General features: G+C 35.8%; 1 protein-coding gene across 50 annotated transcripts in view; it reads right to left on the bottom strand.

Moving 5' to 3' along the window:
* LOC123272832 (Down syndrome cell adhesion molecule-like protein Dscam2) overlaps positions 1-13763 on the bottom strand; it is a 75367-nt gene that overhangs the window by 33804 nt on the left and 27800 nt on the right. For 23 of the 50 annotated variants that reach the window (XM_044740082.1, XM_044740073.1, XM_044739911.1 and 20 more), the window contains exons 6-7: positions 12883-13032; positions 2707-2836 (exon numbers count right to left, since the gene is read on the bottom strand). In XM_044740082.1, coding sequence (XP_044596017.1) covers positions 2707-2836; positions 12883-13032 — 280 coding nt within the window. Of the gene's footprint in view, positions 1-789; positions 914-1837; positions 1959-2533; positions 2658-2706; positions 2837-7839; positions 7967-8280; positions 8405-9465; positions 9590-10283; positions 10408-10824; positions 10949-12882; positions 13033-13763 lie in introns of all 50 variants that reach the window. The other 27 variants (XM_044740155.1, XM_044740200.1, XM_044740146.1 and 24 more) reach the window with 8 other exon arrangements.

Raw genomic sequence — 13763 nt, 5'->3', positions numbered from 1 at the left:
TAAGATCATTGATAAACCAGTTTTGGGAATATTTGAAGAATGCATGGGTTGGAGATTTCAATTGTCCTTGAAAAATTGACAGAATATAAATTTAGAACGTGCAAATGATGTAAAGGTCAAAAACATGTAAGTATACTGTGACGATATTATGTACGAGACCCATACAGAAGCTGAGGTTTTAATAATCGGTCACTGCACCCGAAAAAAAGTAAACTTTGCGTAGGCGACAATATTCATCAACGGATTGGAATCTTTAGAACTACATTATGAAGGCTCACCTATAGAAAGGTGTTGGACTTCCTTGAGCCTCACAAAGTAATGTTAGAGTCGTTCCCTGATGCTTTAGCAGTTCGTCAAACTTTGATCTCGGTGGCAGACGGGGAGGACCACTGCCGACTGGTTCTACAATAATACTTCTATCAATAAACAGCTTTTGCACAATTTTCACATCAAAGCGTTCTTAATACCGGGAAAGGGTACGCCAGAATTCGTCAAAGGCAACTATATATCGAACTATACATCTCGAATTATGCCATTGCAGACATACCTGAATATCGGAAGAGGATTTGCTTGAGCTTGACAAAGCATAGTAATCGAGGAATTTGCGGATGACGTCAGAACTGTTATCTTAGCTGTAGCAGCTACTCGAGGAGCCGCGCCATTGACCGGTTCTAAGAAGTAGTTTATATTGATGATTAAAATTCGTTTAAACTTCCTACATTAATACAATTAGTATACAAAAAGTTATGGTATAACTAATGCGATATAAATCAGTAATAAAAGCTATACCTAAAGTTTGGTAAAGGGTGCCCCTGCGCCTGACACAACATCGTCACCGTCGCCCCGAGGGACTTTCCAAGGACATCGTATTTGGCGGTTGATGCAACTCGTGGCTTTGCGCCGTTAACCGGTTCTGTATAACATGCACATGAACAAAAATATTAAGAAGATGAAGATATAATATCCTCGTGGAAAGTTATAATTAACAAACCTAAATATAGGAGCAGGGAACGCTTGAGCATCACACAGAAGACTAATTTCAGTGTTGGTTAAAACTTCGAATGAATTTATCTTCGCTGATTTAGGAAACTTTGGTGCGACTCTTCCAGCAGGATCTAATCATGGGAATTTTGTATTAAGCTCACCAGAAATAATTAAAATCTACCACTTCGAACGTAATTACATTGAATGAATTTCATAATTACATAGTAAAAGAGAAAAGTTTGGGAAATCTAAAAGTACATGACTCATAATGCTCATTGAATTTTTAATAAAGAATATGTTGTATTACTGATTTATAAAGCAAAGTGGAAAAGTAGAAAATTCACTGTCGATTATTTACATAATTTTTATTTCGAATATTTCTCAGTATTTCTTTCACTTAATAAACTGAACATTAGCTAGAATTATAATGTATGTGTATAGGTAAGAAATTCACCGACATATGTAGATGTATAAAAGACTAATAACATTTATTTTCTCATAGCTATTTAAAATATCAAATCCTATATAGACAAAACGGATCTATACACACTCTTTTTTATTGCTTTTCAAGAAGAATTTGTTGCTTTATTTTGATGTTTTTTTTTATTTTTATTACACTAAATCAATTTTTAAACATAACAAAATTAATTAAGATTAAATTATCTGTTCGATAGTATAGAAATTATATTAGTTCCGTTAACTACCTAGACTATAGCGATAAAAATAGTCAACGAGTAGAGCAGAAAAAATTTTTCAATCGTAAAACTCTTTCGACTGCTTCGCATTCTGAGTCGTGTTACATCTTTCAACATCGAATAATACTAAGAATTTAATTTCTTGAAATCTGTTTTACCTGAATGTTGGAACAGGGTAAGCTTGTGCTTGACACAATATGACTATGTTGCTATCGACTTTCCTTTCCATCAAACTTCCTTTTTCTCCAAGAATGGAGGGTGCTTTAGTTCCTACAGGTTCTGTTAAGAAACTTCAACGTTACTACCCATCAATATTGTAGAATAACTAACTAACCTGAACGCTGGTTTGGGAAATGCTTGGGCATCACATAGAAGACTCGTTTCAATGCCACCCAATACCTCGAACGAATCTGTTTTAGCCGACTTGGGGAATTTCGGCGATACGCGACCGGCCGGATCTATTGAATTTATGAGGCGAGTTAGTAACGTGATTTACCTGAAAGCAGGGACAGGGTAACCTTGACCATGACATGGTATCACGATGTTGATGCCACCACGTCGCTTCATATAGCTCCGTTCTTCGCCTTGGATTGAAGGAGCTTTGCTTCCAACAGGCTCTAACAATCGCGAACAATGAAATCAGTGTAAGCATACGCAATAATAAAATACGTATATGTACCGGAAATTTGGGACTGGGTAGCCTTGTCCATAGCATGGGATCACGATATCAGTACCACCACGTCGCTTCATCGAGGTTCCCTCTTCGCCTTGAATCGAAGGAGCTTTGCTTCCAACAGGTTCTAATTTCCACGGACAATCACAAAATTAATGTAGATAAGAGAAAATATATGTACCGAAAACTTGGGACTGGGTAACCCTGAGCTGGACACGACATCACGACACTTGTATTTGCGCTTTTAGCTTTCCATCCTCCTCTCAACTCTCCAATAAAAGCTGGCGCTTTACTACCAACGGGCTCTAATGCAAAAATCAGAAAAGATTTTTGAGAATAGAAAGGATTAATTACCTGAATGCGGGAACCGGATAACCTTGCGCTGGACATGGCATCGCTAATGTAGAATTCAAGCGCTTATTTACCAACCACCCTGAAGCTTTTATGTCTCCCGTAAATGCTGGAGCTTTGCTACCAACAGGCTCTATCAAAAGTAATAACTTAGCAGCATAAAATCCGAGCGGACCCTTAGCGTTAGTCATAAATAAAAATTACATTTACCGGAATGCCGGTACAGGGTACGCTTGAGCAGGACAACTCATGACAATTGTTGAATCTTTGAGTTTTTCAACCATCCATCCCTTCATTTCACCGGTAAATGTTGGTGCTTTAGTTCCTACTGGCTCTATCCACGGATAGATCAAGCATCAAAATAATGAAGATAAATAAAAATAATTACTTAAAGCTGGGAAGAGGATAACCCTGTGCTGGACATGTCATCACGATGCTCGATTTTTCTCTTTCTTGTATCCACCAGCCCTTAACGATTCCCATAAACGCTGGTGCTTTAGTTCCAACAGGTTCTAAAAAATCGAGCCATACGTCGATTTACAGTCGCGGTTAAATATTTAAGCAGCAATGAAGAAATGCACGTGCAGCATAAAGTTTACTATAAAAATGATTCGTACCGGAAAGCTGGAACGGGATATCCCTGCGCCGGACACGTCATTACTATGCTAGATCTTGAATTTTGATTCATCCATCCACCTTTCAACGTTCCGGTTATAGTTGGAGCTTTACTACCCACAGGCTCTACAGTATTGAAGTGAATTGATATTGTTTTCTTTAATTACTAAAAACAAAGTTATTTTCTACCTGATCTTTGGAATCGGATGCCCCTGCGGATTACACAAGATACCAATACTAGAACCTTGGTGCCGTAAGAAGAAAAATGACTTGACGTCTCCGAGAAATGTGGGGGCTTTGCTGCCCACAGGGTCTAGATTAAATATAGAATAGAAAAGGCATTTGAGAATCGTCACTTCCCTCTCGACGTCGAACAAGGTCACATGCGGCCCCCTACACTAATGATTTATTAACCGTTTGATCTATCTTCACCCCTCTTTGTAACTCAATCTTATTAATAATTAGCGTACCTAGTTATCGGAGCTGGATGTCCCTGAGCATTGCAGGAAATGCTAAGAGCTTCGTTCCTCTCACGATTCAACAGATTAATCTTTAAATCGCCGGAGAAGGTAGGAGCTTTACTTCCAACGGGTTCTGAACGTTAAATTAAATGACGATATGTATTAAGTGTGTAATTAGTGTCCTATTTACCTAGTAACGGGTACAGGGCTCCCCTGGGCAGCACAAACCAACGCAGTGTCTTGGCCTTTAAATCTCCCTATAGTGCGACTTAGGTCTTCAGACGATAAGGCTGGTGACTTTGCACCCACCGGCTCTGGAAAGTTTTTTCATTCATTTTGACACTCTAAGGTCCAATGATACTTAAGGAAATTAATATGATTGATGCTCATTAAAGTGTATTAAAAATTCGACAAATTTTCTTTTAAAATGATTTTTAATTTTTGTTAGAAAATGTTAAAGTATAGACACTATTGAAATTTGAACCTTGAGTAATGATATTTTGAGGTCACGAATCGAAATTTTTTATTTCCAACTCAATTCTTAGTTATAATCAAGTTAAAATACATTTTTTTTCGAAAAATGATGGATTTTATTTAAATAATAATAATTTCGCCGTAATTGAAAGAAAATTTGAAAATTTCGAATGCGTCCAATTTTAACCTTGAAGAACTTTCGAAAAAGTGAATTTATTGAAAAATCATAGACTTTTTTTTAAAGCGTTCAGTTTTTTACGAGAACATATGTAATAACAAGATATAAAATTATAAAATTAAAAAAAATTTCTTTTTGTGCTATTCAAGGCAAAATGAAAAATTTCGCGACCTGGAAATATCAATAGTACGGGCTTCTATAACAGAATCATTATTTTAGTTTTTTTCGTTAAAACTTCACGTTCATTTAAAAAAAAAATTTTTGATTTTTGTTTATACACCTTAATGGTATAATTAAATACACTTGAGGGAGGAGTAGTCAAACGGAAAATCCCTACTGAATACACGGACAATTATAGTTTGTCACGTCTGATATTCCATGCGGAATCAATAATTACTCTGACTAATAAAGGGTACCGTCAATGAGTTACCTTGAAACCGGAGAAGGACTGCCTTGAGCATTGCATTGAAGAGCAATTATAGTACCCTGACGTCTTGCATAACCACTGAATGAGCTATCACTCGAAAATTTGGGAGCTTTCAGTCCAACCGGTTCTGTACAAACAATAAAAACTCTAAAACTCGTTCAAAAAAAAAAACACTACCAGGACAGGGTATCCATTCTAACCGTAATATTTACATTCACATGATCAAAACTCAATTTTTGAACTTATTTACCTCGATATTGGAGCCGGACTCCCTTGAGCATTGCATTGAAGGTCAATATCGACCCCCTTGCGTCTTGCGTAACCACTGAATGATAGATCACTCGAAAATTTGGGAGCTTTCAGTCCGACAGGCTCTAAATAGACATTGAAAACTCAAGAAGTCAATTCAAAAAAACGTTACCGGGACAGGGTATTTGTTTTAATAACAGTGTTTCTATTTCTACAATTCAAAAGTAACTTTCGAATATTTTATTTACCTTGAGATGGGAGCCGGGCTACCTTGAGAGTTACACTGAAGAGCAATGTCAATGTTCTGACGTTTTGTATAAGTACTTGATGAACTATCACTCGAGAATTTCGGAGCTTTCAAGCCAACAGGTTCTATTTCGACGACAAAAAAAAAGGGAATAATCGATAAAACAGTAGAATATTCATTAACCTCAAGAGACAGGGCTTCCCGCAACATTGCCGGACATAAACTTTCACACCTATTTCTATTCGTCGAACATTATGTTTTTGCATTATTTATTTTATAAACATTATTAGTTAATAGCGAACGTGTTACCTCGCTGTCGGCACGGGACTTCCTTGAGCGTAACATTCTAATGCTATCTGTGATTTGGCACGTTTTGTCCAAGCACTAAGAGAATTTTCGCTTACGAATTTTGGTGCCTTTAACCCAACTGGTTCTATATTGAAAATCAAAAAATATCGATGATATTTAATAGATGAGATATACGGCAAAAAATTTTTTTCAAGCGCGGGAAAGTTACATCAAGTATTATGTTAAATTTGAATAGTATCAATTCAATAATTTACATCATCAAATGAGACTATCAATTTACGTCGGAATGTTAATTTGCATCGAAATTAAGAAGGATGTGTGCAATAACATCAATTTAAAAAGGTTTTTAGTTTTTTATGGCGTATTAAATCTCCATGTAGCTATAACCGGCTATGTTAAAATAATTCCTTAATCTTTCCGATTTTCTAGAACTATACCTACCGGTAATGATTAATAGAAAGAATATTTATCTTCGTCAGAATATTAGTTTACATCGAATCAAATTAACACTATCCAAATTAAACACTATACTTGATGAAATTTTTCCACTATTTTAATGATTCTTACACCAAACCAAGTCCAAAATATTTTTAACTGTGTATACACAATATTTCCGGGACAGGATAACCCACAAAAATATCCATTCAGCCAAAACAATTCAACTACAATACCTTGTTAATGGAGCTGGGCTACCCTGAGCATTGCACATAAGAGCTAAATGTGCTCCTTTTCGTCTAGAAAAAGTACGTGATTCATCATCACTGGAGAAGGATGGTGGTTTAAGACCCACAGGCTCTAAATGAATGTAACAAAGAAAGCGATACTACTCATGAACATTGATATTGATATTGAAATTGATACTAAATGGTTATTTTAACAATAACTTCCTACCTATAAATGGGCACAGGGAAACCCTGCAAAGGACAGGTTAAACTTGCAGTGTCACTTGAGCGAACATCCCACCATTCAAGTTTACGATTAGCTGGAAGCTTAGGCTTTGTGCTGGTACTTGGCTCTAAATAAATAATCGATCAGACGATGATTATATATGCATGGAAAAAAGGTCCGTAGACACGAATAAAGAATGGGGACAGGGATACTTAAGCGGGTAAAGCCTTCCACACGATTGTTAGCCTACATCTTGAAAACCTCACGAGTAACTTGTTTCAAACAAGTGGATGACCGACGTATGAATAGGAGTATTCAAGTTACATTATCTCTTTTCTTTTGTCTAAAAGCATTTCGCTCAGTCTATGTTATTGCTATCCGTCTCGGATACTTTGGCAGGGTGCCCAGAAATCCGTATAATCGCTTTTACTAAGGTTATACTGAGAGATCATAAGGCGAAAAATCTGAAAAGCCTCACCTCGATAGTGCTACTGGATATGCCTGCACTGGGCACATAAGCGTAGCTGATCCATTTAAACGAACCTCCACTAATTCAATTTTTCGATTCGCTGTTAGCTTAGGTTTAGTGCTGGCACTTGGCTCTGAATTTATTATTTCCAAATATTAATTTTAATTATGTTTTTTTTTTCTTAATTACCAACCGTGTAATCGGAACAGGGAATCCTTGACCCGGGCAAGTCAACGCCACCGCAGAAGATCTTATAGTCGGTTTCACAACCTTGATGTCGTCATTTGTAAACTTTGGTTTCGTGCTAGATACTGGTTCTATAACCACGAAGATGAAACAAATTTAAACACTAACCATGACTACTTTTCGTGGGACAGGGAATCCCTAATGATAGGATATATTGAAATAGTCACGAACCGTGAAATCGGCACCGGAAATCCTTGAGCTGGACAAGTCAAAGATACCGAAGTAGACATCGACGTCGGCATTAATACCTTAATATCAGCGTTGAGAAACTTTGGCTTTGCGCTGGTCACAGGCTCTAGATTAGGAAAGTTAAAGAGTTTAACGATGATACAAAAGTTTAATGACTAGCCAACCGATGCATACCTAAATGAGGGCACGGGATATCCCTGTGCAGGGCAACTAAGCGTAGCAATTTCCTCGTTCGAACGAACAGTCACTTCGAGAGTTCTCACGGAAACCCCTGAGAATTTTGGTTTCGTACTTGCCATAGGTTCTACCCGATAATCAACAATAAAATAGCATAATTTATTCATTCATTGAAGTAAAAACTAAATAAATTAATGACCAAGTTACCTGAAAGCTGGCACGGGAAACCCTTGAACTGGACATAAAAGAGTTGTCGAGGCATACATGTAGATGTTAGGGTTAGTTGACTTAACATCCAACGAAGTTAGTTTCGGTTTTGTACTCGATACGGGTTCTGCATCGAATTTATATACAATAAATAGCAAAGCGCTCGCAAACCATAGAAATATCAGAAGTTAATGTTTCGATATTTAAGGATTTACTTCAACTTACTTGAAGAAAGGGACAGGATACGCCTGAGCAGGGCATTGCAGAGTCACACCACGGCCCTCGTATGTATCGAAAGTCTGACTTTTGAGTATTGATGAAAATTTTGGTCTTGCTAAGCCAACGGGTTCTACATCAAATTGATGTACCATAAAATAGCAAAGTGTTTGCAAAGAATCAAAACATTAGCAATTGATGTTACGATGTTTAACTTCAACTTACTTAAAGAAAGGGACAGGATACGCCTGGGCAGGGCACTGTAGAGTCACACCACGGCCCTCATATGTATCGAAAGTCAGGCTTTTGTGAATTGAAGAAAATTTTGGTCTCGCTAAGCCGACGGGTTCTACATCAAATCGACATACCATAAAATAGCAAATTGTTTGCAAAGAATCAAAACATCAGCAATCGATGTTACAATGTTTAACTTCAACTTACTTGAAGAAAGGGACAGGATACGCCTGGGCAGGGCATTGTAGAGTCACACCACGGCCCTCGTATGTATCGAAAGTCCGACTCTTGTCTATTGTCGAAAACTTTGGTCTGGCTAAACCGACTGGCTCTGGGAGAATCAACCCAGGAATTTAAAGTAATAAAAAATAAAGTGATTGAAGAATTCATTAATTCCATGCCAGGACAGGGCTTCATTATTTTTTTCAAAACAACAACCTACCTAAATGTAGCGACAGGATACGCTTGAGCAGGACAAAGCATGGTAAAACTTGAGTCCTTGTTCACCCGGACACCAATATCATTTACTGAAGGAAACTTGGGTTTCGAGCTTGAAGCGGGTTCTAAAGAGAAATTTAAGTAGAAAATTACAAAGAATGATAAAGAGTTCGATGCTGGAAAAGGGTACCTCAAAGCGTTCTGCACTTCAATCAAAGATTGTAATTGTAACCTACCGATATAGGGGTACTGGAAAGCCTTGGGCAGGGCAAAGAAGAGTAATGCTTTTTCCTACCGAGCCTGAGAATCTCAGAAGATCACTTGGACCAGATAGCTGTGGCCTGGTACTTGATGCCGGCTCTACGTTTCATCAACAAACAAACGTAATTTAAAGTAATAAGAGTCTATTTACCTGTATGAGGGGACGGGAAATCCTTGAGCTGGACAGAGAAGGGTCATCGCGCCACCGAGCGTCACTCGAAATGCTTGTGAATCAGCCATCGTTTGAAATTTCGGGCGGGCGCTTGCGACAGGCTCTACAACGACGGATACACATGTGGTTGTGAAAGGAATAGAAGGTCGAAGAACAAAAACACGCAACGTATTATTAGGATCGGGCTCCATGCAATAGCATCAATGTGATCGTTATTTATTTTTATTCTGCTCTTCTTTCTTATTATAATTAAAGAAAGAATGAATGGAAGAGAAAACATGTGAATATCGATTGGATACTTCTACCTAAATGCTGGAACAGGAAACGCCTGGGCGGGACAGAAGAGAGTCTGTGTGTGACCTTGAGGAATACCAAATGCACGCATTGTGTCAGTCATTGGGAATTTCGGTCGAGCACTTCCTACGGGTTCTGCAATGATGCAAAATGCAAAGAAGAAAAAGACAAACAAGTTATCTTACTGGGAAGTCTTTAGATTTTAGTCTTTAGTCTTTACCTGATAGCTGGAACAGGAAAAGCTTGAGCTGGACAAAATAGTGTAAGAGGTTCGTAGAAGTTTACGGTGTAAGCTCTCAGCTTTTCTGTCATTGTGAATTTTGGCTTAGTACTCGCGACTGGTTCTGCATAGAATGATAAGAAGATGATAGAATCATTGAATGATCAACGGATTCAGGAAAAAGTGATATTGATATGATAAATATGATCCTACCTGAAAGCTGGAACGGGAAAGGCTTGAGCCGGACAAAAAAGTGTCTGCGTTTTGCCAAGATAAACTGTATATGTCCGCGATGTGTCCGTCATTGGAAATTTTGGTCTTGCACTGGTGACAGGTTCTACACGGAATAATGAATTAAAAAAATCAAGCAGAGGAATACGATGCGATAAAGAAAAAAAACGAAATAAATTCAACGAAGATAGCTCTAACTATAAGAGGATAAAATATATTTATATATATGTGTTTTAATAAAAAGGAAGCAAGAGTAGACAAGAAGCAACGATAAGACATTCATACGAAGTATACTAATACGTGACCTAAATTTATGATGATTTTTATTTTATTTTTTTTCTTACACGCAAATAAGAAATAAAATATCTATTTATATACCTGAACGCTGGAATGGGAAATGCCTGCGCTGGACAAAAGAGTGTTAAGGGTTCATTCGAGCGAACCGTGTAGGTACGCGAATTCTCCGTCATCGGGAATTTCGGCTTTGTACTGGTGACGGGTTCTATTTTAAAAGAAAACAAAGAAAAAATATTTGTGATTGTTTCCAAGACTCGTCGCCTCATCTACATAATCTACTTCATTTTTTATAGTACCCACTCCACTCATTCTAGGTTGTCTCGTCATGTAAAGTATAAAGCAACAACCAAATAAAAAAAATTTTAACAAATCGCTTGCATAAAATTTTGTTACATCAAAGATTGATCGTTCTATAAATATCCATCAATACAACGGATTTGTCAATGCTTTTTCTTAAGACTGTGCATCAATTATGCATAACATTGTTCGATATGAGCAAGATGTCAACTATCGTCTTACTTACTATAGTACAAAATAACTATAGTTTGGCTCGGGGATTAAAATTTGAAAAGCAATTTACAAGGGAAGGAAAAGAAGAAAGAAAGTCATATTATAGACTTACTTGTGTATGGGAACGGGGAATCCCTGCGCAGGGCATAACAACGTTACAGAACCGTCCATGGTAGTTCGAAAACTTCTTGAGTCATCAATTGTCGGGAACTTTGGCCTAGCGCTCCCAATTGGCTCTAAATTGTACGCACCATCGAGGAATTTCATTCCTCTCTAACGTCCTTTACTTATTTTTTACAGAGAATATTTAAAGTAGTTGCTTTATAGCGGAATGGGGAACCCCTGTATCGAGCACCAAACGATATCATAATAATAATAACATTGCATTAATTTTTTTGCTTTAATTTTTAGTTCTTCAACTTTTAAACCCTAAATATCATGTGAAATTTGATCGCGTGACTACAGATTTGTGCTAAAATATCCTCACATAAAATAGTTCAACCTAATTTCTATACAATGTAAAAAAGTTAGCGGTCCCATAACTCAATAGACCCACTCTTCTACTCATCTATTGCAAAACTATCAATGCACTTTTTTAGTATTTGGTACACCTTAAGTACACTTAAGGCAATTGCAAAGTGCTTCTTTTAGTGTAAAATTTCTATTACCAATAATAAAAAATTCATAAGTTCGCTGCGATGGGACCGCCAACAAAACAGATGTATGCTTTCGACTTATTTTTGTCAGAATATTTGTGCACAGTATCTTTAGTTTTGACACCATAAGACACCATTAAGTGCATGAAAATTGATTTTGTTTGAACTACTTATCTACTTCTAAGCTTCCCAATAAAATATATCTAGCGCAACTTATGTTGCAAAGATTCTCAGCACAACTTACCTTACTATTACACAAATAATGAATTAAGCGGAAAACGTTTGATTTTATTAAAGAAGATAAGAATGCAAGAACAAGTTTCGAGTTTTTGTAAATTTATCAGGAGATCGCGAGAGAGCCGCAGTGACACGTTCGCGTTTTAAAGAATTTGTTTTTATAGAAGCAGGCGCGGTGGCGCGTGCCCGCAGGGGTACCCTGTCCCAGCATTCAGGTGATTGTCAACGAGCTTGGTCCATAAATCAAATCAAATGCTATTGGGTATACAAAATACTTTATTTTACGAACATAAGTACTTAATTTATATTCTGACTTGACATTTGACATCTCTTTTTAAAACCTAAACTTAACTGTCTAGACTACTAGATCAATAGTATAGACTCTATTGATGCGTGTAGTAAGAACTTTCAGTTCATTCGTCTATTGAGCTATCACAATGTAAAAATCTTTTTTAATTTAAATCGATTATTGATATAGTAATTTTATCATTTGTATCTTTTTTATAAATTTGTTAAGAATTATCTAATTGATAGTTTGAAAATTTAAAGAATTCTAAAACGGATCCAAGCTCGTTGACTATTTTATTCTTATGATTTACTGATTTATTTATTTATTTTTTACGACAAAGCGACGTCAATTTATGTATGTATTTTGCATTTATTCTACATTGACATTGACGTTAAGAGAATTCAATTTTCTCTGTCTACTGATCTTTTCTTCTTTTGGTTTATTGATTAAAGAGAGAAAGAATAGATGAAATTGCATTAAAGTGTGACCAGTGTAGCGTTTGTTTGTTTTACAAGTTCGTTGCATTCATGCGTAACAATTCGCTTCATAAAGACACATAAAATCGATGTCGCTTTGTCGACACGTGCCAATTGGCGGCATTGATCGTATAAACACTGAATATTTATATTTTAGTTATTTTATAAAACTTATTACTCAAACGAAATTGAGTTTTTACTTTAGAAAAAATAAATTAACGTAAAAATTAAATACTTAGAAAAATTTGAGCTTTACTTTTTCTTTTATAAAATTTATTATTTTCGGCAAAAGTATTCAAAATTCCAGTGTTTGTACGAAAATTTACATCAAAGACTCTGATATAATAACAATTTGTATTTTGGTACACTTAAAAAATAATTTTACTGTAAATTGATTTTGAAATATTCAAAAACAAATATAATGAATTTGAGGAATTTAGTTTTATTTGTCAAAGTCGTTGTTGCATTATAAAAAATTATATAAATAAACCAGAGTGAGAACTCTGACTTACCGGTGATGACAAGGCGTCCTTTGGTGGCAGACAGTCTGGTTTCTCCAGTAAGTCGGTGTTTGGTTCGGCATTGATAAGTCTTGTAACCATCTTCAGGTCCTACATCCCGGATGTGCAATTCACCAGAAGGCAGTACCAAGTATTTGCCATCTGTTATGACCCAGAAAATTATATTAGTCGAAAATTTACAGACTTAAATATTATGTTTGTAAAATGATACCAACAATAAAAACATGCAACAAGCAGCGTGCAGAAATACGTCGGTCCTGGATATTAATAAATCCGACATTTATAGAGCAGACCATCATGGAACTTCATTTAAACAAATTATGTTTTCCAGGTGGCAGCTTCAGATTTTTTTGCTATCAGTTTATAACATCAATTCACAATTCTTTTTTTTTTTATAAATTTTAGTTTTCCACCTATCACATTAATTATTAATTTCCACAACATTTTATAAAATTATAAAGCTGAATTTTGATTTAAATTAGTTCATTTATTTAATTTCATTTTAACTAGGAATATGACTCAATTCACGGAAAAATTACAGTTTATGGTACAAATTATAGCAGTTAGATGTCCCAAACAAAAAACTAGAAAAATTACAGATTCAATTAAAAATTTTCACAAACTTAATGAGAAAATTCTAAAACCATGAAATTACATTCGAAATCATAAAAATTAATGCTTAAAATAGAATTTTATAAAAATATTATTTGGAATTTTCATTTTTTCAGATTTTTATTCGGAGCTTTTCTTATGACTACAGAAAAATTTTTAACTACTTTTTTTTTGCATATATCCAATCGAAAAAATGAAATTTCAACAAGTTGACGTTAACTTCAGTGAATAAAAATAAAAAATAAAATTTCAATATTATA

Source organism: Cotesia glomerata, linkage group LG1 (genome assembly GCF_020080835.1).
Source record: "Cotesia glomerata isolate CgM1 linkage group LG1, MPM_Cglom_v2.3, whole genome shotgun sequence".
Classification (NCBI taxonomy): Eukaryota; Metazoa; Arthropoda; class Insecta; order Hymenoptera; family Braconidae; genus Cotesia; species Cotesia glomerata.
The sequence above is the reverse complement of the archived record's forward strand: the minus strand, read 5'-3'. Positions and strand labels throughout refer to the sequence as shown.